A 27109-nucleotide genomic window follows, 5' to 3' on the forward strand; every position below is an offset into this window, starting at 1 on the left:
CCTAAGTCAGGGATTGTACTCTTTTTATCCTGAATAACAAGATACACTCGCAAGGTTACTAAAATTTGACGTAAATACTAATCCCGATATTTGTTTTTCTATTAGAGTTCAACCATGTCCTTTGTTTAAGAGGGTAGAGTGAAGAATAAAAACGATTAATAAAACCCAGCTGATGCAGTCCCTTTTCAGCCATAGCCTCAAGACTCTTTTCTAAGAGGCTCCCTCTCCATTCTCATGCAGATGATAAAGGCTACTTTGCACAACAATCTAGAACTGATTTATGCTCCATCCAAGCTCTTTGGAGAAATGAGGAGGTAAAAATACCAAACAAGGACAATCCCCATACTTATCTTTTTCTGCTGTTGGTTGAAGTTGTCAATAATAACACCAGTAAAGAGATTCAGAGTGAAGAATGAGCCAAAGATGATAAAAACTACGAAGTAAAGGTACATGCAAGAACGTGCCTCAAACTTTGGCTGTTGTCCTTCCTGTTAGGGATTGTTTTAATGAAAGAAGAAAACGGTTACTGGAGAAAAATATGAGCCATCCTAACTGCTTGGTAGCAGCACCATTAACCACTCAGCCTCCTCCAGTGAGCCATGGCCCTGCAGGGAGCCCCTTTCCCCTCTTTCAGTTTCCCCCAGCGCAGCTTGAGTGCTGCCATACAGTGGGGAGGGGGTGGGGTGGAGTATCTGGACTTTTCTTTGAAGCGATGGAGAATCACTGAAGGGCTGTGAGGCAGGAGAGCAGCACGATTGCGTATGTCCTTTGAAAACGTCTCGAGGATGTCCATATAGACACATAACTGGAGGGAGCCAAACTGAAGAGGGCCACCAGAGAAGGGACATGTCCATTTCACGCAAAGGAGCTTAACTACCAGTCCTTGCTGAACATCTACACCGTCCCCACAGAGCCCGCTACACGATGGTATTTAGTCTGTGCTTGTGTTCTGTCACTCTTGAATCCCCAGTGCCTGGCATAGCTTGTGGTGTGAGGTTCTCCACACACATTGAATCAGTGTATGAATGAATGATCAAGCTCTGGAATGGACAAAAATGGACTACAACCAAGCTGGCCTAGCTCGAGGTATGACCAAAAGCATCCAAGACCCCTTCTGCCCAAGTTCTTCACAAGGCTCCGGTTTTATTCATTTTGGGGATAGGGGTAGGAGCGCCTCTCTTTTCTTTCCTCTAATCATATTCAAAGATAGAGATGAGTGTTGATAGCTCTATTATCTGCTCAAAGTACTTATGATATTTGTTATTGAACACCCGCCATAGAAACCACTGTATTGGACATAAGTATTTGAAACAATTATTTTTTTCTTTTGCCTTGAAGAATACCTAACCTTAGTCCCACTTGGCTTCAGGCATCTACTTGTTTGAATTAAGGGTAGGCACTAGTCTGGAAACAATATAATAGAAAGAATTAATATTCAGTTAATTTAACTGATAATTTAACATAAGATTATGCAGCAAGCTGATAATCTTACAAAGGGAGGTTCAGATAGAAAGAGGAACAGAGAAAAGCTCAGCTCACTTGTACCCAGGAAATTGTCAGAAAGAGATACAGAACATCAGAGCTGTGAGCATGCTAGGATGTAATACGCAGAGGAAGATGAATAAGAACCCTTTTAATCCCTGTTTCATAGTGTTTGTCTTAATGTAAAAAAGGTAGAGAACCCTGGCCACTGGAACTATGATGAGGGAAGTTCTGGGCTGGCCATGAAGTCATGGTTCTCTTGATTTGATCCTAGTACTCTACAGCATGGTAGAACACAAGCTCACCTCCGTGGAATCAACAGCTGCATACATAATATCCATCCAGCCCTTAAATGTTGCCTGCAATGAAGGAAGGGAAACGTGAACACCATTATTGACTTGTCATCAACATACAAAAGCCAGCAAGTCCAGCGGGCAGATGTATATAAGATGATGGTCCACCCCTCCTGGACAGAATGCCTACATAAAGGAACAGCTGAAAAAAGTTCATGGGCATGTGTTTTGTATTATTTTTTCTTCATTTTCACAAGATAAAAAGTTTAAAAACAAGAGAAATTTCTGCCTTAAAAATTCCTAGAGAAGTTATGGACCAGCTGATGCAAAGAACCTGATTAAGGTTCTTTCCTGATGCCACATCTATTTGCACTATCTGTCCAAGACCTTGCAACCACAGTTTGACACGGGACTGTTCCCACAGGGAACTGTTACTACAGGTGTGGCTTGGCATCTGAGGCTCCACGTCTCTCTGGCTGGAGCTAAGGAGAACAAGGCACCACAGGACAGAGTGCAAGGTCCAAACCCTTACAGGGTCTTGGAGGTTGAAGCTCAGTAGACAATCAAGTTGGCGATGCTCAGTGGGGAACAATTCCAGAGGGCATTAGCTCCCATGAGGAAACTGGGGTTTGATTCCATTATTTCAATGGGGTCATTATATTTTTATTAGCTGAGAAACAGTTTATGATTCTTTTCAGGGTTCTTTCCCCAGAGTGAAAAACAAACCGACACCACTTACCACTTGCAGTAGCGCAAGGTAAGCCATTAACACATTGTCAAAGTTGACATGCGGGGTGTGCCAATAGAAATTTCCACTTTCACATTGACTCCGGTTTGCAACAATGTTATGATCTATGACTGATTTTACATCTGTTGCATTAACACATCTTCCAAATCTTCCAGAAAACAGACTTACTCCCAGGATACAAAATATGAGCCAGAAAATGAGGCAGACAAGCAAAACATTCAGAATAGCAGGTATGGCACCTATGAGAGCATAAACCACCACCTTAAGGAAACAAAGCAGAAGAAAAACATAATAGATGTGTGAGACTCACCAAGCTCTTAATCTTCCCAGGATGGGTCTGATGTGTGGGGCTGCATTTCTTGAAATCTCATCTTTACATTCCAACCCTGAACCCCAACCCCATGGCAAGCCCTGCTCTCAGCTCCCTACATTACGGGTCCTTTCGGTTGCTACAGGATCGCTTGAGAAGTGTCTTCTGATGATGGTGTTTGAGACACCTGCCCTAGGACTGAAGGGAAGCCAGAGCCCAGCTCGACTGTCACAGAAGTGCTTTTAGGTGAAGACTATATCTTAGACTTTTCTCTACCTCTGAATTCTAAGCAGTGGGCCAGATGGGAAGGAGTCCAGGAAAAGTCTGACAATTTAAGGGATGTCCAGCCCAAGAAGAGCAGATGGCTTCTCTATCTTTCCCTGCTAGCTGACTTTCCTCCATTCCGCCTAAAGAACATACCTTCATTCCTTCAAACTGGGACAATGCTCGCAGGGGCCTCAGTGCTCGAAGAATCCGGAAGGACTTCAAGCCCATTAAGTCAATGAGACTGGTCACAGAGACCTGGTGGGAAAAGAAGCTTTGGGTAGTACATCCAGCTTGGTGACCAGAGAACCCAGTGGGTGTTAAGAGGCATCTTTCTGAGAGGCAAAGGCATGCCCACAGCAGATTATCCAGACACAGAAACCAACAAGACCCAGCTGGAAGGGCGGGGAGGGGGAGCAGGTTAGAGGCAAGTTTTCTTGCCTGGCAAAGCTCCAGCCCAAATGGGTGAGAACAGTGCGTTTACATTTGTTTAATGAAAGACAAAAAAAAAAAAAAAAAAAAAGCTGAGAAACTGTTGTGAATTCAAGGAAACCAGAGAGACATGGAAATGACTGTCATGTGGGATCCTGAATGGGATCCTAGATTGCGGGGGAAAGGCGGTGGTAGGCAGGTAGGGTAAATTAGCCATAAAGGACCTTGTGACAACTGAGAACATTTGAAAATGGATGTGGGTTTTAGTACTGCTAAGTTGCTTCAGTCGTGTCCAACTCTGTGCAACCCCAGAGACGGCAGCCCACCAGGCTCCCCCGTCCCTGGGATTCTCCAGGCAAGAACACTGGAGTGGGTTGCCATTTCCTTCTCCAATGCATGAAAGTGAAAAGTCAAAGTGAAGTTGCTCAGTCGTGTCCGACTCTTTGCAACCCCATGGACTGCAGCCTACCAGGCTCCTCCATCATGGGATTTTCCAGGCAAGAGTACTAGAGTGGGGTGCCATTGCCTTCTCCAAGGGTTTTAGTACTGGATCATGTTAAATTTCCTAAGCTTGATTATTGCTTTGTGACTGTGGGAGATAATATGCTTGTTCTTTGGAAAAACACCCTGAAATGTTGAGGGCTAATGTAGTGTGATCCCTACAACTTAATCTCAAGCAGTTTAGGGGAAAAAATACAGGAAAAACTGATATGGCAGATGGGCTTAAATATTAATAATGGGTGAATCTGGGGAAAGAGTACAAGGGATTCTTTTGCAACTTCTTGTAACTTTTCCATAAGCTTCAAATATTAAAATAAAAAGTTACAAAGAAATAATTCTAAAAAAACAAGAATGAATGAATGAATGAATTCCTTTTGGCTAATATGTTCCCTCATAAGAACAGCTCCTTTTTGGAGAATTAAATCCAATTTTCTCTCCTAACATGCTTCTTTACAGCAGGATATGACAGAGGATTGGAAAACTCTATAAACACACTAAAATAAAACTCAACAAACTGGGACTTCCCTAGTGGTCCAGTGGTTAAGACTCTGTGCTCCCAATGCAGTGAGCATGGGTTCAATCCCTGCCCAGGGAACTAGATCCCACTGCCACAACTAAGACCTGGCACAGCCAAATAAATAAATAATAATTTTTTTAAAAAGCTCAATAAAGATGCTGAGCTTAAGTTGAAGACACTACTTGCAGATTTTCAGCCGTTCTTATTGATTATACAGAGCCTTCAGAGGCTCAACTTAGATGGGGAGTGCTCAGCAGGACAGGAAGTGAATTGTTGATACTCCTGACTTAGATGATGGCAAAGTTCACTGGTATCTAAAAACACCTCCCACTAGCCAATCTCATTGCAGTAGTAACACATTTGCAGAGTAGGAGAAATTGAAGGACTATGGCAGAATGACCAGATTCTTAAATTCATAATCAATTTTTAAAAATCACCATCGATTCAAAATGTGCTTATTTATAATGGCTTTTTCCAATAAGCTGTTTTGTTCTTCTGCGTGTGACAGCATTGCCTGTTGGGAGAGTTATTGAATCAGCTTTTGCACAAATACGCCTACCTTGTTCCTGTGGTGGTGGTTTAGTCACGAAGTTGTGTCTGACCCTAGCGACCCCATGGACTGTTGACCTTGTTCCTAACCAAAGGGAGAAGGGTTGTAAAGCTTAGCAGTTCTGGCTTTACTAAGTGACTGTTAGTGTAAATGGAGAGGATATTCCTGGAGGGACATTGTACAGCTTTTCACCTGGAACCTCACCCCTAACTGAAACATCCATGAGAAACGCTGACAAGAACATATCCCCGTTCTTCTCTACTCTACGGCATTCTTCCATAGAAGTTTTCCCTAGTTTTATTTTATTCCCACCTAATTTGCATTAATCTCCCTGTACTATGTTTTTGAGATTCCTATCATGTTATATATATTCTTATGATTTTCTCCTTTTGACTGTTATGGAATATTACAGCATATATTTATATTTTATGAATTCATTTCCCCTTGGTGAATACCTAAGTTGCTTCCATTTCTTTGTTGCTATGAACAATAGCAAACTAGACAGACGTGCATTTTTCCTGGGTACATACACAAGAGTTTTCCTTAAATGTATAAAAGAAGTGGTATTTCTGGATTTGTAAATTGGGTTCATTTGTAATTTTAACTTAATGGTGCAAAAGTTTCTCCAAATGTCTTGTATAGCAGTTAGCAGTGATTAGAAATTCCATTTTCCTAAATCCTTCTCATGTTAGATATTATCCAACTTAAAAATTTTTGTCTGTCTGATAAGTAAAAAGAAGTCTCATTTTAATACGTATGTCTGTGCTAACTGGTGATATAACTAGTGTGTATTTCTTCGTACATTTATTAGCAACTCAAGATCCTGCTGTGAGTTGCCTGTTTGCATCCTTCTCCTGTTCTTACACTGGGTTGTCTTTTTCTTGTTGATCTGTTGAGGGTATTTATTTACAGTGGATCATAACTATCTGTTATGTATGCACGTGAGCTCAGTTACTTCAGTCGGGTCTGACTCTTTGAGACCCTATGGACAGTAGCCCACCAGGTTCCTCTGTCCATGGTATTCTCCAGGCAAGAATACTGGAGTAGGTTACCAGCCCTGCCTCCAGACACAAAACCTGTGCCGACCCAGGGACCAAACCTGTGTCTCCTGCGTCTCCTGCACTGCAGGTGGCTTCCTTACCCCTGAGCCACCCGGTAACCTCAACTCTCTGTTTTATATGTGGTATATACTGTCTCGAGGGTCTAGCCTGTCTTTTATAATCATGGTGTTGTTGAACAAAAAAAAGGAAGTCTTATATTTTGATATATATTTGTGGTTGTGTTTGCACTTTCTATTCCAAAATTATAAAGATCATTTTATTTAATCTTGAGTAACAAGCAACATAAAAATATTATTCACATAACTCATTTAATTCATACAATAATGTTCTGAATGATGCAGTGGTGTACATCACTGCTGGGCGTCCCATATGGTCCTAGTGGTAAAGAACCTGTCTGACAATGCAGGGGACTTAAGAGACATGGGTCCAATCCCTGTTGGGAAGATCCCCTGGAGGAGAACATGGCAATGCACTCCACTATTCTTGCCTGGAGAAACTCCTGGACAGAGGAGCCTGTAGGCTCCAGTCCATAGGGTCTCAAAGAGTCAGACACGACTAAACTGACTTAGCACACACACACATAATGTCACTACCACATAACATCTCAACCACGTTACAGACATGAACTCTGAAGCTCAGTGGAGCAGCATCTTGTTTCAGATGGAACTGGGTCTGCGTAGTGCTAAGGCTGGTTAACAGTAATAGTGGACCACACTTGGTACTTTCTCTGGGATTCATAAAGCTATATAGTTAAAAGATTATATCTTCTCTTGCTCTACTCATTCTTGTTCCATTCAGATTGTTATCAAGGTTATGTTTGTCTCATTAAATAAGTTTGCATGCCTCCCCTCCTTTTCTGTTCCTTGTCTTAATCTGAGTAAGGTTGGGATGCACTGCTTGTCTTAGTTCAGGCTGCTATATCAGAATACCATACCATAGCCTGGATATATAAACAACAGAAATTTCTTACAGTCTGAAGGCTGGAGATTCCAAGATTAAGACGCTGGCAGAGTCAGTGTCTGGTTGAGGACCTATTTCCTGGTTCATAGGCAGTCATCTTCTCCCTGTCTTCACAGAAGGAGTGAGGAAACTGTGGAGTCTCTTTTATAAGATCATTAATCCTATTTATGAGGGCTCTGGAGTCAATGCTCTTATGTCCTAGTTGCCTCCCAAAGGCCCCATCTCCAACACACTGGAGATCAGGTTTCAACACAAATTTCAGGGGCGGGGTAGAGGGACACAAACATGTGGTCTATAGCACTGCTCCTTGGAAGGTTGGTAAAACTTGTTTTCAGAACCCTGGACCTGGTGTCCTTTTTGAAAGTGTGGCACTCGACTACTGTTTTGATAGTTTAAATAGTTATTGTTAGCTGTATGTTTTCCATTTTGTATCTGGGCAAATTTGGGCAATTTAGAGTCTACACTCTCATTTATATCCATTTGGAAATTGATGTCAAAACTTAAAGCACTCTGCTTGAGTTTTCACAGAAAGAGAGTAAAGAAACAGCTTTAAAATCAGTGTCCTACACAGACTTGTGGACACAGGAGGGGAGGGAGGGGATGGGACAAATTGAGAGAGTGGCACTAACATATACACATTGCCATGTGTGAAACAGATGGTGAGTGGGGAGCTGCTGCGTAACACAGGGAGTCCAGCCTGGTGCTCTCTGAAGACCTAACGGGACAGGGTGGCAGGGAAAGGGGATGGAGGAAGGCTTAAGAGGAAGGCTTAAGAGGAAGGGGATATATATATATATATATAGTTATATAGTTATATAGTTATATAGTTATGACAGATTCACTGTGTTGTATGGCAGAAACCAACACAAAATTTTAAAGTAATTATCCTCCAATCAAAAATAAAATAAGAATTGGTCTCCTAAGTTTAGGCCAGTAAACCACAGGTCCTAGATCAGAGATACCAAAAGTCTGTCCATTGTCTTAGGCATCCTTCATTACAGTCAATAAGATAACAGATGCACAGTGACTAGCACTCTGGAACCTGATAGGGAACTGCGTGATGCTCCTGGGAATACTTGTGTTGGAGCTCCGATGGCACCGGTGACTTTCTGAAATGCTTGACCCACACGGCCTATTTGTATCCGCCAACAAAACGCTGGCTCTTCAGTGTGGTGTGCTGAGCACACAGTTTGTACTATGTATTTGTCATATCTACTTTCTTAAATAGCAGGGACAAAGTCTAACTAATTAGGTATTATAGAAGGCTATAGATGTTAAAATCAAGGACTTTGCAGGGAGGCTTACTAGATTTGAGTCTCACCTCCTTCTTCTTCCCAGGTGGCTCAAAAGACTTCCCAGGTGGCTCAGATGGTAAAGCGTCTGACTACAATGCAGAAGACCCAGGTTCGATCCCTGGGTTGGCAAGATCCTCTGGAGAAGGAAATGGCAACCCACTCCAGTACTCTTGCCTGGAAAATCCCATGGATGGAGGAGCCTGGTAGGCTACTGTCCATGGGGTTGCAAAGAGTCGGACACGACTAAGTGACTTCACTTCCATCTTCTAGCTGGGCAACCTTCAACATGTTTCTATGACTTAGTTTACTCCTATTTATCTGGGAAAAATAATAACTGCAACATGGAAACGCTGTGATAACTAAAAGAGAGAATGCATAAGAGGCATACGGCAGAGTACCTGGTACCGAGAAAGCAGTCAAAAAATGTTACCTACTCTTATTGCTATTGGCCTTGGCATCCTACAGACCAAGGTGTGAATTCCAGTCTCATCTGAAACAAGCTGCTAAGCCTCTGAGCTTCAGGTTTCCTTGTCTGTAATGTGGTAGGCAATACATAGGTCTGCCTAACTTGGAACACTGTTGTTCAGATTAAATGGAAAAAAAAAGTATGTGAATAATCCTTGTTGCTTGATGATCAAGATGGGAGACCAGCCTAATCTGCTGGCTGCTAACCTGCTTTGAGAAGTCTTGAAAAGAAATTAAAAGTTGGAAGGAGCAGGAAAAGTAGAGAATGTGCAGTCATTCTAGATGTGCATCAGACATAAGCGGTGCTTATGGAGAGAAGTGAATGAGTACCATCATGGAAAGGGTTGAGACGGGGAGCATATGAAATGCAGCATATGAGGAATGGGACCAAGGAAAGGCTGGACTGCTGAGAGATAAATGTGAAGAAAAATATTCTGGAGAGGCACTCGTATGAAGCACATGGGAAAAGCAGCTCCCATGTGATCCCCTCCTCCACCCCAACCCAGCCCCCCTCAATCCCACCTGCGCATGACACAGAGACGGTAAACTTACAATCACAATGACGAAATCGAGCCAGCACCAGACACTTGTGAAATACTTCCCAAATCCAAAGGCCACCCATTTCAGACCCATCTCCAAGATAAAAATGTATGTGAAAATAGTGTCAGTACATTTAAGTAATTCTTGGATTTTGGGTTGTTTATCAAGGTTAATATCTTCAAATACCTGAAATGATAAAGCACAGCCATAGGTCAGGTTGAACTCTCTGTTGACTTTATTTTTTATTGTTCTTCCTTATTTGAATAAACTAGGATCTCTCTTGGTGATGAGATTTTGCTTAAGGCTGAACTTTTCCAGTAGAAACAATTCCTTGAGTAAGTAAAACAAAAGAAGGAAAATCCTCTTTCTAGATTTCTGTTGCCACTATAGTTTCCCAGAGTCTCATCAATGGCCCCTGGAATATTAAAAAAAAAAAAATCTTCCTAATGGATCATCATACTGTCTCCTGGTCTTCCTAATCCTTTCAACTCTTGCCAACAATATCTTGCCAACTTTCCCAGAACCTCCCAGTGGCATTCACCATTTCTTTCATCCTCCTACTTACCTGGGTGGCTCTATTCAGTGGCTGTTCATTGCTTACAACATCAAGTCTGAAAACCTTAGTTCATACTCTGGATCCTTCCAACACTGAGGCTCACCACCCTCCACCACAAACAGCATTATCCACTTATCCCAGTGTTCCCTACAGATGTGACCATTTTTGTATTTGAACCATGATGTGCAAAAGTTTGGAAAGCACTGGGCTCCCAATGTAAATTACATTGAATGTTGCTAAGTCGCTTCAGTCATGTCCAACTCTGTGCCTAACCCTAACCGTATCCTAACCCTAACGTTAGGTTCTGTGGACCGTATCCCACCTGGCTCCTCTGTCCATGGCATTCCCCAGGCAATACTACTGGAGTGGGTTGCCATTTCCTTCTCCAGGGGATCTTGCCAACCCAGGGATCGAACCCAAGTCTCTTATGTCTACCTGCATTGGCAGGCAAGTTCTTTACCACTAGCACTACCTGGGAAGGCCCAAACATTCATTAAGTGTGACAATGAAAATTAGACATCTAAGTTTTTGGAGAGACCCTTTTTCACACTACATCCAAACATCTCCTTAACCCGAAATATGTGTGTGTGTGATTCTTCAGGGTCTGTATTGCTAGGCTGTAAGCTGTCCTTTTGGCCTTTACAGTGTTCCTGAGGATGAAAGGAAGGAGAGAAGAGGCACTAACCCTGCCAAGTCATTTGGGAAGGCAAGAAAGAAATCAGCAATGCTGTTAGGAACCAAGGTAATCTCACAGTCCCACAACCCTAGAGAAAAAGAATAGAGAATAAAAGTCTTACTTTCAACCCCCAAGTGGGCTTTTGACTGAAGAAGGCCCTTCATCTCCTCCTCTCCCCCACTGGCTCCTGGTCAGCCTTTAAGATATCAGCTTAGCTGATACCTTCTGTAGGAAACTGTCCTTCTTCCACAGGAATGGGTTAGGTGCCATCCTACATGATATGTTGTTTCTCTTGAGTGTACCACTATGGCCCTAGTTATAGCTGTCTGGACTCCATCTGTCTTGCCTACAAGCCCCCAAGCTCTTGAAGGTCAGGGGTTGTCCGTTTGCCTCTTTCAGTTCAGTCACTCAGTCCTGTCTGACTCTTTGTGACACCAGTACACCAGTCACTCTTTGGGACTGCAGCACGCCAGGCCTCCCTGTCCATTGCCAAGTCCCAGAGCTTGCCCAAACTCATGTTCATCAAGTCGGTGATACCATCCAACCATCTCATCCTCTGTCATCTCCTTCTCCTCCCGCCTTCAATCTTTCCCAGCGTCAGGGTCTTTTCCAATGAGTCCATTCTTTGCATCAGATGGGCAAAGTATCGAAATTTCAGCTTCAGCATCAGTCCTTCCAATGAATATTCAGGACTGATTTCCTTTAGGATTGACTGGTTTGATCTCCTTACAGTCCAAGGGACTCTCAAAGGTCTTCTCTAACACCACAGTTTAAAAGCATCAATTCTTCGGCACTCGACTTTCTTCATAGTCCAACTCTCACATCCATACGTGACTACTGGAAAAACCATAGCTTTGACTAGACAGACTTTTGTTGACAAAGTAATGTCCCTGCTTTTTAATATGCTCTCTAGGTTGGTCATAGCTTTTCTTCCAAGGAGTAAGCCTCTTTTAATTTCATGACTGCAGTCACCATCTGCAGTGATTTTGGAGCCCCCCCAAATAAAGTCTCTCACTGTTTCCACTGTTTCACCATCTATTTGCCATGAAGTGATGGGACTGGATGCCATGATCTTCATTTTTTGAAGGCTGAGTTTAAGCCAGCTTTTTCACTCTCCTCTTTCACTTTCATCAAGAGGCTCTTTAGTTCTTCTTCACTTTCTGCCATAAGGGTGGTGTCATCTTTATACCTGATATTTCTTCCAGCAATCTTGATTCCAGCTTTTGCTTCATCCAGCCCGGCATTTCTCATGATGTACTCTGCATATAAGTTAAATAAGCAGGGTGACAATACACAGCCTTGACATGCTCCTTTTCTTATTTGGAACCAGTCTGTTGTTCCACATCCAGTTCTAACTGTTGCTTCTTGACCTGCATACAGATTGCTCAGGAGGCAGGTCAGGTGGTCTGGTATCCCCATCTCTTTATGTATTGTCCACAGTTTGTTGTGATCTACACAGTCAAAGGCCTTGGCGTAGTTAATAAATCAGAAGTTGCTGTTTTTCTGGTATTCTCTTGCTTTTTTGATGATCCAATGGATGTTGGCAATTTGATCTCTGGTTCCTCTCCCTTTTCTAAAATCCAGCTTGAACATCAGGAAGTTCACAGTTTACAAACTGTTGAAGCCTGGCTTGGAGAATTTTGAGCATTACTTTGCTAGCATGTGAGATGAGTGCAATTGTGCAGTAGCTTGAACATTCTTTGGCATTGCCTTTCCTTGGGATTGGAATGAAAACTGACCTTTTCCAGTCCTGTGGACACTGCTGAGTTTTCCAAATTTGCTGGCATATTGGGCGGAGAACTTGAACAGTATCATCTTTCAGGATTTGAAATAGCTCAACTGGAATTCCATCACCTCCATTAGTTTTGTTCGTACTGATGCTTTCTAAGGCCCACCTGACTTCACATTCCAGTATGTCTGGCTCTACATGAGTGCTCACACCATTGTGGTTATCTGTGTCATGAAAATCTTTTTTGTATAGTTCTTCTGTGTATTGTTGCCACCTCTTAATATCTTCTGCTTCTGTTAGGTCCATACTATTTTTGTCCTTTACTGTGCCCATCTTTGCATAAAATGTTCCTTTGGTATCCCTAATTTTCTTGAAGAGATCTCTAGTTTTCTATCTCTAGTCTTCCCATTCTATTGTTTTCCTCTATTTCTTTACATTGATCACTGAGGAAGGCTTCCTTATCTCTCCTTGCTATTCTTTGGAACGCTGCATTCAAATGGGCATATCTTTCCTCTTCTCCTTTGCCTTTCACTTCTCTTCTTTCCTCAGCTATGTGTAAGCCCTCCTCAGATAACCATTTTGCCCTTTTACACTTCTTTTTCTTGGGGATGGTCTTGATCACTGCCTCCCGTACAATGTCATGAACCTCCATCCATAGTTCTTCAGGCACTCTGTCTATCGGATCTAATCTCTTGAATCTATTTGTCACTTCCATTGTATAATTGTAAGGATATGATTTAGGTCATGCATGAATGGTCTAGTGGTTTTCCCTACTTTCTTCAATTTAAGTCTGAATTTGGCAATCAGCAGTTCATGATCTGAGCCACAGTCAGCTCCCGGTCTTGTTTCTGCTGACTGCCTCTTTAGGAGAGACAAATCTGAATGGTGGTGAAAGCTCATTTCCCCTTTCATTTTGGAAGCTTAGCAACAAGCTGGCTCAGCAGATCTGAGTTTGCTCAAAGGAAGAGCAGGCTGATATCAGAACTGAGCATTGGAAGCTCCCGTAATATAACTAGGCCTAATCCAGGATGCTCCCATTTCTATGTAGCTACCCAAATCAGAGCTTCACAAACTCTAATGAGCCTTAAACCACCTAGCATCTGATTCAGCAGGTCTGGGGTGGGCCCAAGACTCTGAATTCTTAATGAGCTTCCAGGTGATACGAGGCTGCTGGTCCATATACCACATACGGTGGTCGGGGACTAGATGTTTCCTGTCTCCATTTCTCTATAAATACAGGCAGTGAAATAGGGCCTGCGTCTCTCCTGGAAGCCTCTGCGTTGTGTGTTCAGTCTCACTCTGCCCAGCCTACCCTTGCCTCATCTGAAGGCCGATGAGAACTAGGAGATCTGTGTGCCCTCTGCTGCTTTCCTGATTGTGAGTTTTCTCACACAGGTGTCTGTGTGACCTTGTGACAACAACATTGCTTTTCCACTAAATAGCACAGGGCATGACAGATAACGGTGACTATTTGTGGAATAAGTGCAAGAACCTTGTCACTTGGAAGTGTAGATAGCTAATGAAATCTAATCACCAGAAGATTACAGGGAAGCCTACAGGATGAGTGATAAAAAAAATTAATCAAGGCAATTCTCTGGGATTGTCTTAGAGAAATTTGCTTTTTTGTTTCAGGAATAATGTACATAGCAGTAAGGAGGTAAATGGGCTTCCCTGGTGGCTCAATGGTAAAGAATACACCTGCCAATGCAGGAGACATAGGTTTGAACCCTGGGTTGGAAAGAAGAACCTTCTGGAGAAGGAAATGGCAACCGCTCCAGCATTCTTGTGTAGGAAATCCCATGGAGAGAGGAGCCGGGCAGGCCATAGTCCACAGGGTTGCAAAGAGTTTGAAGAACGGCAAAGAAGGTAAATGGGCTGTCTGTTGATCACAGGCTCTGGTGGACCCCAATGCATGCTCATCTCCTCTCATCTGGAGATTACACAGGTATAAAGCACTAACCAGGAAAGTAGGGGTGCCTTTGTCCCTCCTAGCAATTTATTGTGAAATGTTCTGTGACTCTAAATCAATAAGGGGAACTCAGTACTCCATTCACTTGGGATGACAAATACTAAGAGTTTTACATTATGGCCATATTAAGAGGAAATACAAGACATAATGGGAGGGAGAGAGAGAAACATGTAGGTGATAAGAAAGAAAATACTGTTGCTCAAGGTGAGGGTATGTGTGCAGAGGAGGAAAGAGGGACAACAAGGTGAGGAGAGAGAGCAGAAAGGAGTTCATGACCATATGGCTAGGGAGGGTGATTGATTCAGTTACTTCCAAAGCTCATCAGAACTCACAACATACCTCAATTTGGAAGGATCTGTCATACACATAAAACAGTATCTCTTTTCCCTCCTCTCAAAGGATCATGAGTGGTGAAAAATACCAAGGCAACTTATATCCTATTCTAGCCCCTGTAGACTTCTCCTCCTAAACGTTTCATCTTTTAGAAAGCAACACGAGGGCCACCAGGAAAAAAAGAGAACAGGAGCATTGCCATCTAGAGGAGGAAACATGTAGGATACGCTGAAAATGTCCAGAAATCCTCCAGGAATGACAGACAGACTTGGAGTTAAGGTCAAGACTCCAATAGCCACTTTAAAGTTCCAATCTGGGGACTTCCCTGGTGGTCCAGCGGTTAAGATTCTGTGCTTCAGTGGCATGGGGCACAAGTTTCATTCCTGTTCAGAGAACTAAGTTCTCACATGCTGTGTGGCATGGCCAAAACACAAATAAATAAATAAACACATAAAAATAAAGCGCTGACGTGGGTCATGCTTCCCACAGGTAAAGCATCTTCAGCTGGGGATTTCCCAGATATAGCATTTCTTCAGAACATGCTGGCAAAATCCTGTCCCCTAAGGGGATATACCAACAGAAATCCCACTTCTTCCTAGCTTCCCCACATTCACAGCTCCTTGAAGGGCCAAGTCGGAATGAAGCCACCCAGCTGCCTTGCCCCCCAATGTCCCCACAAGACCATGACCATTTACCAGTGCCCCACTGCTCAGCAGAATCACAAAGATAATAAAGCTCTCAAACCAGCTGTGTTTCACTATTTGGTAGCAGGTTTTTCGCAGGCTCCACCAAGTGATCCAGGAGGACTTTCTCTTGTCCACAGTACAGCATAGAGAGCAGCAATTCAGGCCTACAAGGAAGCAGAGAATCACTATCACGAGTGTCTATAATACACGTGCATTAATAGCTCAGCTCTTCACCCTCCTTGTACACACCATGTAACTTTGCAAATCCTCCAACTAAAGAGCTAGAGTCTTTTTCCAACACTTTGAATCTGGGTTCAGCCACGTGACAACATTTGGACAACAGAGCAGAATAGGGGTCATCATATGCCAATTCAGACTCAGTGAGAACTTCAACAGAGATAGAGAACTAAAGAAAGTATTAAAAAGAACCAATAAGAACTGAAGAAAATAATAACTGAGATGAAAAGAAATACAACACTGAGATGAAGAATACAATAACTGAGATGAAACCGTTTAGAGGATGCAGAAGAATGAAATTACTGATCTGGAAGACACTAATTACCCAATCAGGATAGCAAAAAGAATTTTTTTAAATGTGAAGAGCTTAAGGGATCCCTGAGACAACATCAAGTATACTAGCATTAGCAATATAGGGGCCTCAGAAGGAGAAAAGAGAGAAAAGGGACAAAAAAACTTATTTGAAGAAATAATGACTAAAAACTTCCCTAACCTGGGGAAGGACACAGACACCAAAGTCTAGAGATGGGAGCACAGAGATTTTCAAACAAGATGAACCCAAAGAGATCCATGCCAAGACATATTATAATTAAAATGTCAAAAATGAAAGATAGGGAATTCCCCAGTGGTCCAGTGGTTAAGATTCCATGCAATCAATGAAGGGGGCATGAGTTTGATCCCTGGTCAGGGAAATAAGATCCCACATGCTGCAAGGCATGGCCAAAAAAAAAAAAAAAAAAATCATAAAAAAACTAAAGATAGAGAATCTTAAAAGCAGTAAGGGAAGAACTAGTTACATACAAGAGAAACTTCATAAGTCTATTAGAGGATTTTTCAGCAGAAACTTCACAAAGCAGAAGGACTGGCACAATATATTCAAATTTTTGACATTTTAATTATAATGTGGACTGCATTATTATCATGTTATTGAATTCTTGCCCACATTTTCTAAGTCTTTGTTGAAATTCTTACTAAAATGAAGTTCTCCATTTTCTTCCCTACTTTGGTGAAAACTCTTATGATCACCTCTTTGAATTCTTTACCAGGTAAATTACTTAACTCTGTTTCTTTAGGATTTTTCCTGGGTTTTGTTTTTCTTTAGGGTTTTGTTCTTTCATTTGGAATATAGTCCTCCATATGCTTATTTTGTTTGAATTCTAGTTTTTGCTTCTATGAACTAGGTGAAATGGCTACCTATCTTGGTATTCAAGGAATGGACTTGTGCGGAGTGTCCCCTGTGTAGACAGCTTGCACCTGGTATCTTCAGCGGGGTTATAGGGGCTGAAGCTTGCCAGGGGCAACTCCTGGGGAGCACTTAGGTATCTGAGGCCACCTAGGCACAGCAGCTGAGGTTAGAGTGGGCTTGGGCTGGAGTCAGGCCTTGGGGAGTGCTAAGTCCAAGGCTACCTTGGTGGGGTAGCTAGAGCTGGAGTGAATGAGGGCTGGGGAGAGTTCTGGGGGTGAGGCAAACCAAGGTGCTCTCTGCTGCCTCTGACCCCACAAAGGGATCCAGCACTTCTCTGTGCATTTGGCAGAAGCTCTAGGGTTAAAACACGGATTTTCTTCCTCTGTTCATGAGATTTCCCAGGCAAGAAAATGGGAGTAGGTTGCCATTTCCTCCTCTAGGGGATCTTCCTGACCCAGGGATCAAACCTGGGTCTCCTGCTTTGCAGGCAGATTCTTTACTGTCTGAGCCACCAGTGAAGACCTGAGTAGCACTCTAGGGTTGGTATGTGGATCTCTTTCTGGTATAGTCTAGATAGCCTTTAAACTGCTGTTTTCTTGCTGATCCCAAGGTGGGTGGGTCTGTGCTCTGGCCCTGCAACAATATCCCTTCTTACTGTAGGTCACTAAGTTGAGGGTGCAGTTCCCATGGATACCATGTCTCCATCTTTCCTACCTGATCTATATGTTCTATCTATATGTAGTAGCTGTTTTATAAGTCCTCGAGTCTTTTTCAGGGGAAACTGCTCTACAAGTAAGTGTATATTTGGTATTTCCATGGGTGGAGGTGAGCTCATGGTCTTCCTACACCACCATCTTGGATGACTTCTCCCAGAGAAAAATCTTGAGAGATGAGTTGAGGGCCTGGCCAGGGCTCTAGCCAACCCCAGATTTAAGGTCAAGTTCTCTTGATCTATGACTTCAAGGATATCCTGACAATTGATGTATTGGGAACTCTACCAAGTGGTAGGAATACTGGCTCGGTGGGGTTTCTAGAAAAGTTTTCCCAAGTTTCTACTCTAGAAGTTGGGCTGTATGAATTAACTTCACCTGAATCAAGAATTTCCTGAAATGGTCTCCAGAATCCAGGGGAGACTCTCTTCACTTTTGTCTCCAGTAGAATTAGAAAGAAAGGATCTGTCAAACTACAGAGCTTCAGAGAATAACAGAAAACCATCCAAATGTTCCGTGAACTGAATGTAGGAATATTGCCACTTACCTTTGGGCAAACACCTCTCTGGTTCCTTTTTGGGAACCATTTCAAGTAGCCGCATAAAGGGATCCTGTGGACCAATGGTGCTACATTCTGAGAGCACACTCGTAGCATCAGACTTCTATACATCAGAACAAAGGAAAGGGGGAATCATTTTCCAACACTCTCTGTCACCATGGTTAATACCTAATATCTTATTTTAGGACTTCTAATGCATGAAACTAGGTAGGTATGAGGGTTGTCTAGAAAGTATCCCTCTTGTTAGGTTCTTTCCTAAATGCTCTGACCAGCCCTGACTCCAAGACAGAATTCTCTAATTCCTCTCCCTTGGATGATGAAAGGTAAAAGCACATGACACAGTATCTCAGCCTTTTCCTCCTTCCCAATCTTACCTCTGATCTGCTGACAAACCATACCTACAGAAGCCAGGTGATGAGGAAAAGGCCACTTTACTGACAATGAAATTGTCAGCTACCTCAAGTCTCAGAATAATAGGCCTAGAACAGTGGTTGCATTGATTTTACTTTCTAGGAGACACTTTGGCAATGCCTAAAGACATTTTTTATTTTTGCAGTGGCAGGGGGGATTCTATGGGCATCTAGAGGGTAGAGGCAGGGTGCTGCTAAACACCCTACAGAACAGTCCACCATAACAAAGAATCTGGGCCCAAATGTCGTACTGGAGAGGCTGAGAAGCCCTGGCCTAGATCTTTGCCTAATAAACTAATTTTGACAGTTTGCTCTGTACTAATCTTGATATTTTTCCATAGTGGCTATTTTGAGCAAGGTAAGTGGATGAGCTATGTTTCTTCTGGGAACACCCTGGGAAAATTACCTTCCGAAGATTCTGCATTGACATAGGAGGATCATCTTCAGAGAATACATCAATTTCCACACTCTGAATTCCTGGACTAGTGAGATCCTTGCTCTTCTGATGAACTTCACTGGCCTGACACTGAGAAACCAAGAGTAGAATTAATACTCCTCCTGGACATCTCACTTGGGATGAAACAAGTTTGAATTTTATTTGGTTTTCTGTTCATCATGAAAATTTTGACATTATTTAACTTTTTCTCTTTACTTTTAAAAACTGCTCCTGAAAAAACTCAACATAAAATAATTCTGGAAAAACTATTATAGGAAACATATAATGAAACTTACTCATAAGTAATATAATCAAAACAACATGATTTGATACAAAATTCAGCAAATAATTAAGAAGTGAATCTTACTGTAATCTTTCAATTCAATGGCTAAATAATAAATTGTTTAATAAATGGTACTGGTATAATCAGTTATCCCTGAAAAAATACTACAATGCCATAATACAGTAAAAATTAAAATCGATAATCACTTGATATCCTAATATAAAAATACATGAATAAAACTATTAAAAGAATAATTTGGAAAATAATTTTGTATTCTTTTAGGTACAGAGGATTGGCTTAGCAAAATAGGCAACTGAAAGGTATAAAGAAAATATGAAAATATATTATAATATAAAAATAAAAAATTAATTTTGTCTGATGACCTGCAGCTAAATCCAAGGATATGCAAAGTCACATCTTAAGAAAGGTTTCGTCCTAAAATATATGTGAAGGTTCTTGTGAATCTGACATTGTGTGGGCATAATTTAAGAACGCTGCTCCCATTGAACACATATACACAAAAAAACAGGTACACATTATCTATGGACCAGACACAGAACAAAAATGAAGTAATAACAATTTAAAGCATGCAGCAAGTAATGGTGAATAAAAGTGTCCCATGTGAAAAAGGAAACCAGAGTTATACCCAAAGCTTGAAACTCTGGGCTGGGCTGAAGTTCTTATACTTAAGAGAGAAAGTTAAAAGAAGTTGTGGCCAATGCTTGGGGTTACAATCATACAAAGCTGCATACCTAGGGAGGCAGGAGGAAGTACAGCCTCAGAAATAAGATCTGGGCAAAGGGAGCTACTGGCTTAGTGACTGGATCTGCAAAATGCCTAGTATCACTATCAGAGAAGAATCAGCTGCCAAGATAAGACTTAGTTCTGAAATGGACCCCTTAGAAGGGTCTATTAAAGACACCACAAAACTTAGACTGCAGGGGGAGTGACAGGCCCTCCCACAAAGATGAACTTTCACATTTATCTTCCAAAGTGTATGACGAGACAAACATAAAATCAGTAGTCCTCAAAAATTAACCACAGGGAGGTCAATTTACTTGAGGAAAAAGAACAAAATTAGTATCATAATCTAAAAATGTCATTAAAATTAATACATTTATAAAAAAGATATTCAGAGTGCTGCTTCTTAGATGGTAGAATAAGGAGCTCTGCAGAATGTTCCACAGTAAAATGAACATAAATGGTGGAAAATATTTGTAAAAATACATTTAAGGTTTCTGTGAATTGTCCTAAGGGCATACAGCAAATGAAGAAATATTTACTTTTTTAAAAAATCTATGCTATTCAGTAACAACAGCAGGAGTCTATGGCACTTTAGCCATGACCTGCTCTCTCGCTTCCCACTCCCCCAACTCAGTTTGATGGAAGCTCCACTTTAGGCAGATGTGCCCAAGAAGATGGGGCTCCCTCTGCCCTTGGCTCCCAAGGAAGAGATATATATCTCATTAGAATGTGCAGGTCACAGCTTTTCTCATCTCCTCCAAATCTGAGTTGAAGAGGCTAAATTTCTGGTGAATGTGGTCAAGAAGTTGGATTTCTGTTTTCATTTTAGTTACTACTCATAGGACAGAGACTCTATTCCAAGTTCAAAAGCTTGATAATACTGGGGCCCTGATCTTCCTTACTCCAGCTAGTTTGCAGGGCAGAGATTCCATGCAGGAAGAGGGAGGCTGAGAGATGAGAGACTACTGCCCCTCCGAGTATTCTGGGTAGTGGCTAAGACATCTTCCCCAGGGTGGCAGGCAATTCATAAGAAACAAAATCTCAGTTTACGCTATATTCACTTCACCTTCCACACTCCTTTTCTCACCTTTCAGTCAGTTCTAACTCTATATTTCTTTAGGTGCTCCACCGAAGGCATTTGATGCCCTCATTGCCCCAGCCCACTCTGAACTCCCCTGGTATCTCCCCCCTGTGCCACATGTGCAGACCATGATTAGAACCAGCCCCAGAAGTGCAGCCACCACACTGTACACCTTTATCATCTCCGCATAGTGCTCAGGACAGGGCAGGCGACCAGTACCCCATGGCAGCTTCCGCTTTAAACGATCTCTGAGTCTATGTATGAACCTGCATACCTGTTTTCCAGCCTCAGGTTGTGCGGCAGCCTGTCCCTTATCTTCACCAAGGGATTCAGCGTCATCTTCTTCCTCTGCAAGTGGGGCCAACCAAGTCCGATCATGCAAGGTCATTGGTACAGAAGTTAGTACACCAAACTCCTCCCAGATCTCTGGGCCCTTTTTCATCCCTGTGACCAGGGGAATGATATCTTTGCTCTCTCCAACAAGGCCTTTTGTCACCTCTTTTTGCTTTGATAAATGTTGCCTCCTGCACCGCTTCCTGAAAAAATGCTCAAGAGTATGTATTACAAAACAAAAAGCCCGGCGGAACCGATCCAGGGCTACCTGGACTTTGGTTTTCTTGACTTTTCCTTCCAAGTGTCCATTTCTCTCCTCATTGCTGAAGGAATTGAGTAGCAAGGCAATGAAGAGGTTGAGCACCTAGGAAGGAGCAAAGGGAGAAGGACATAGGGAAAATTTAGCAAAGGAAAGAATACAGTAGGGTTCTGCAACAGCTTTTCCCCAAGACTGGAAACCAAATCAAATGAAAGTTCTATGTCCTTCTATCTCCCAAGAAAGTTCATCTATAAAATAAAGAAAAGGAGAAAAGATTGAGGAAGTAATAGAGACATCAAGATTAGACCAAAGAAAATTGAAGTTAAAGGGTGCAAACAACCAGATGCAGTCTGTCTGTGTATAAGCAGCGTGTATTGTAGAGCCTGGGCAGGGTAAGGCGAAAGGCATAACCATGTGGCAAAATCAAAAGTGGATATTCCGTGGGGATCAGCCAGAATCATGAGGTTGGACTTTTGCTGGAATTGCCCACATGGATATGAGTCTAATGTCTAGGACCGCTGAACTCTGAGGTCCTCTCCTAGCTGCACAATTTGAGAGATGGCACACTTGTGCAGGGTTTTTACCTCTTTTGTTTGTGGCTCTCACCAGTTCAAAAATATACAGCTTTCTGGGGGAAGAGTTTTATGGATGTTAATGGGTCCAGTCACACTTCCTCAGCTTCACAATGAGAATTCCCAAGTCTGAATCTTTGCTCAAGTTACCCTCTATTTGCTAAGTCCTCTTTGCCTCTGAAGTGCCTTTTTCAAGTACCGTGTCTCCCATAGTCTTTCTTAGCACTCCCTTCCCACTCCCTTGATCTTGCATATCTCCTGCTGTCTACTAACACCATTTATTAGATACTGAGGACAGTTAATTATATTTGTATGAGGATCACTAGTTATATTTGCATGATAGTCCCAACTCAGTTCTGAAGATCTTATGCTCAGGTATCCTTGTCTGTCTCCTGTCTCGTCACACCCTCAGTGGTGTACACTTAATTAGTTTCTCCATAGAGTACCATGTTTCCAGCTGTAAGTAACAGATACAGGGCAAGCTTACATAAAAAGAAAATGCCACAAGACAAGATGTTTGAAACTAGAAGACGGGACCAATTATGCCTTGACAGTAGGCTTGTTCCACCTTCAGTCTACCTTCCTCAGTGCTGACTTTGTCTTGCTTTGGTATTTCTCATGGTTGCATGATGTTTGCGGTTCTACCAAGAGTCACAGTCATAAAAGGACTGGAGGAAGAAAAAGGACCACTTTTTTCATCATTCCTCCTTCCCCCTCTCCTCCTTCTCCTTTCCTCTCGTCCTCCTTCTTTTAAACAGCAAGAAACCTTACTTTGCGGACATTTCTTTACATCTTTGTTGTTATTGTTCAGTTGCTCAGTCGTGTCTGACTCTTTGCAACCCCATGGACTGAAGCATGCCAGGCTTCCCTGTCCTTCACCATCTCCCAGAGCTTGCTCAGGCTCATGTCCCTTGAGTTGGTGATGCCCTCCAACCATCTCATCCTCTGCTGTCCCCTTATCCTTCTGCCTTCAGTCATTCCCAGCATCAGGTCTTTTCCAATGAGTCGGCTCTTCCGTTCGGGTGGCCAAAGTATTGGAGCTTCAGCATCAGTCCTTCCAATGAATATTCAAGGTTGATTACCTTTAGGATTGACTGGTTTGATCTGTTTTCAGTGCAAGGGACTCTCAAGAGTTTTCTCCAACACCACAGTTTGAAAGCATCAGCTCTTCAGCGCTCAGCCTTCTTTATGGTCCAACTCTCACATCCGTACATGACTACTGGAAAAACCATAGCCTTGACTATACAGAGCTTTGTAGACAAAGTAATGTCTCTGCTTTTTAATATACTGTCTAGGTTTGTCATTGCTTTTCTTCCAAGGGGCAAGTGTCTTCTAATTTAATGGCTGCAGTCACCATCCACAGTGATTATGGAGCCCAAGAAAATGATAGCAGTCACCGTTTCCATTGTTTCCCCATCTATTTGCCATGAAGTGATGGGACCAGATGCCATGATCTTAGTTTTCTGAATGTTGAGCTTTAAGCCAGTTTTTTCACTCTCTTCTTTCACCTTCATTAAGAGGCTCTTTAATTCCTCTTCACTTTCTGCCATAAGGGTGGTATCATCTGCTTATCTGAGGTTATTGATATTTCTCCCCACAATCTCGATTCCAGCTTGTGCTTTATCCAGTCTGGCATTTTGCATTTTACATCTATGGACCAAATTAAGTAAAATATCCCTACCTCAGCCAATCAGTGGTGATTTGAATAATCGCTTGGAGTAGGATAGACATTGGGGCATCTTTAAAGTACTGCATGACAGGTTTTCTTTCATGCTTACCATACTGTCTTCAAACCAAATTCAAATGCAGATTTTTGAATATTATATAACATTAAATTTATAATACTATATTTAAATAACAATTTTCACTAGTAAAGTGCTGGAAAAGAAGCTAATGCATTTGTTTAGCCCATGCATTTAAAACAACAATAACAAAACTGAGACACTCACCACAAGTTTTCCAATCACCATGATTGACAGAAACACAATAACGCACAGCCTTGGGTTAGCTTCTTGCATACATTCCCACATGTTTTCAATCCATTCGCCACAGAGGATGCGGAATACCACCAAAAAGGAGTGGTAGAAATCCCCCATGTGCCAGCGTCGTAAACACAGGACTTCAGGGTCACAGGACTTTAAATGATTCTTCTTGTTATTGAATCTAGAGCCGAAAAGCTGCATGCCAACTACTGAGAAAATAAAGACCACAATGGCCAAGACCACAGTCAGGTTTCCAAGGGCTCCAACAGAATGGCCAATGATCTTAATCAGTGTGTTTAAAGTTGGCCAGGATTTGGCTAACTTGAAGACCCTCAGCTGTAAAAATAATAATAATAATAATAATTTTTTAAAAAACAATAAACAAAAATGGAAGAAAAGCCAGTTAGGACAAATTCCACCTGCTCAGCTATAATTCAAATGACTTGTTCCCAAACCACAGCATTTATAACTTTCAAAAATCTTTTCAAAGCCAAATCCATCTTAAACATGGTCAGCAACTCCATGCCCCAATCTGATATTCACCCATATCTATTTTTTGTTTTAAAAATGAAACATTTGGTCTAATTTTTTTAAATGATAAAGACTTTGGGATCATGATGGTAGAACTGAGCATGCACATTAATTAAACAAAATGAATATATTGGAACCCTGTATAATATTGGTTGTTGCTGTTATTTAGTCATTAAGTCATGTCTGACTATTTTGTGATCTTCATGGACTGTAGCCTACCAGGCTCCCCTGTCTGTGGGATTTCCCAGACAAGAATACTGGAGTGGGTTGCCATTTCCTTTTCCAGGGGATCTTCCTGACCCAGGGATCAAATCTGCATCTCCTGCATTGCAGGCGTGTTATTTACTGCTGCACCACTGGGGAAGCCCCCAGTATGATGTTGTTCAGTTGCTAAGTCATGGCCAACATTTTGTGACCCCATGGACTGCAGAATGCCAGGCTTCCCTGTCCTGCACTATCTATACTAAGGGTCAAAAACTCTGGGCCCAGGGCCAGATCCATCCCATTACCTGCTTTCATATGGCCTGAGAGGTGAGAAAGATTTTTATATCTTTAAATGGTTGGAAATAATTTTTTAAATATTTCATTACACATTAAAATTGTATAAAGTTCAAATTTTCATGTCTGTAAATAAAGTTTTATTGGAACACAGCCATGTGAATGTGTACTCTAATGTCTACAGCTACTTTTGTGCTATGATGGCAAACTGAGAGGTTTCTATAGTGACCATATGGCCTGTAGGACTGAAAAAATTTACCATCTGCTTTTTACAGACAAAGTTTGTTAATTCCTTCATTATATAATTGAGCTTACAAATTGATGTACTGTGCCTAGGAGGACTACTCAAGACACGTTCTTTTTTTCCAGAGAGAAATTCTCTCCGTGGAAACTTATAGACCTTATAGGAGACAACAACAGAAAAAAGCACAGTAACTAGTTTCACAGATTATTTCTTATGTTAACTTTTAATGTAAACCAATGGTTTCACTCCAAAGTACAATCCTGTTAAGTGTCAACTTTGGAGTTGGCCCAAAAGTTGACTTGGGTTTTTCATAAGATGTTAAAGAAAAACCTGAACAAACTTTTCGGCCAACCCAGTATTTGTGGAGGGGCAGGGAGATACTGCAGGTCAGTTAGACTTCTATCACAAGAGAGGGGCCACTGCTGTCTACATAGAGGGGAACTAGGGGCATCTCAGGGAGAAAATGTGGTTCTATTCTTGTCCACAGACAAACTCATAGAACTCCTTGCCTCACAGCATGGCTGTAATAAGCCTAACCATTAGTAAAGCACATGTAATTTTGCTCACCCAAGCACCAATAAAACTTTAGGGAGCAGCCTAATAATGCCTGCTTTTAAGCAGTGTGATTTTCTAATATATGCCAACTATAAAATGTATGCTTAAGTAACTGAAACGAACGTCTTATTCCACGTTTAGAAATCCTATCCACATAGAAGGAGAAATAATCCAAAAATAAATTATATAAATGAACTTACTTGAAAAGCAGAAAGAGACTCACAGACTTAGAGAACGAACTTATGGTCGCTGGGGAGAAGGATGAGGGGTGGGGGAGAGGGATAGTTAGGGAGTTAGGGATGGACATGTGCACGCTGGTATATTTAAAATGGATAACCAACGAGGACCTACTGTATAGCATATGGTACTCTTTTCAATGTTATATGGCAGCCAGGATGGAAGGTGAGTTTCGGGGAGAATGGATACATGTACATGTATGGTTGAGTCCCTTCACAGTTCACCTGAAAATATCACAGTATTGTTAATCAGCTATACTTCAATATGAAATAAAAAGTTTTTAAAAAGAAAAAAAGAAATCGTATCCATGTCCCCTCCAAAAAGCTAAATTTTTGAAAGAGGACGAGAGGTAACCTTTTGTGGTTTCCTGATTCCCTTCCCAGATGTGATTTCTGCCCATGCCTCTTATGGGGTCTGCCGCATGGTCATTTCTGGGCCATGTCTTATATTTTGCCTAGACCACAAACTCCTTGAAGGCAGTGCTTCCCTCACCTTGCAGTCTTCCCGCATACGTATCAGGTACTCGGCAAAGGCTACGGGGTGCCTCCAGTGGTTTGTGGATGAAGGGCAAAGACTGCAGAAAAGGGCTGCGTTACTGGGAGCAATGAGGAGGGACCCTGAGGACAACACCTGCTGGCAGCGCCTGCCCCCATCCTGGGCTCTGCAGTGCATTTCCGCTTGGTAAGCCCAGCTGTGAGGGTGCCTGGCTCAGAGTTCTGTGGGGGGAAAGATGGATGGGGGGGTTGCACACACAGCAGGGAGCACAGTCCTGACACCAGAAGACATAATTTTGGGCCTAGTTGCCTGAAGGGTCATCTTGTGGCAGGGGAGGGAGGAGAGTAGGGGTTCGACTGAGAGAAGACCGCCTGGGACTCACAAGTGTAT

At 42.1% G+C, this 27109-nt stretch overlaps 1 protein-coding gene and 1 non-coding gene across 2 annotated transcripts in view; one reads left to right on the top strand and one right to left on the bottom strand.

Moving 5' to 3' along the window:
• The window catches only part of SCN11A (sodium voltage-gated channel alpha subunit 11), a 78029-nt gene that overhangs the window by 20541 nt on the left and 30379 nt on the right, over window positions 1–27109 (bottom strand). The window contains exons 14-23 of the mRNA XM_018038483.1: window positions 24127–24495; window positions 21288–21710; window positions 18876–18989; window positions 18048–18162; window positions 15377–15531; window positions 9431–9604; window positions 3254–3355; window positions 2515–2784; window positions 1788–1841; window positions 347–488 (exon numbers count right to left, since the gene is read on the bottom strand). Of these exons, the coding sequence (XP_017893972.1) occupies window positions 347–488; window positions 1788–1841; window positions 2515–2784; window positions 3254–3355; window positions 9431–9604; window positions 15377–15531; window positions 18048–18162; window positions 18876–18989; window positions 21288–21710; window positions 24127–24495 (1918 nt within the window). The remainder of the gene's footprint in view (window positions 1–346; window positions 489–1787; window positions 1842–2514; window positions 2785–3253; window positions 3356–9430; window positions 9605–15376; window positions 15532–18047; window positions 18163–18875; window positions 18990–21287; window positions 21711–24126; window positions 24496–27109) is intronic.
• TRNAC-ACA lies at window positions 8472–8543 on the top strand. Its single transcript has one exon. It is a non-coding gene; the product is annotated as a tRNA-Cys (tRNA).

Source organism: Capra hircus, chromosome 22 (assembly GCF_001704415.2).
Source record: "Capra hircus breed San Clemente chromosome 22, ASM170441v1, whole genome shotgun sequence".
In the NCBI taxonomy this organism is placed as follows: Eukaryota; Metazoa; Chordata; class Mammalia; order Artiodactyla; family Bovidae; genus Capra; species Capra hircus.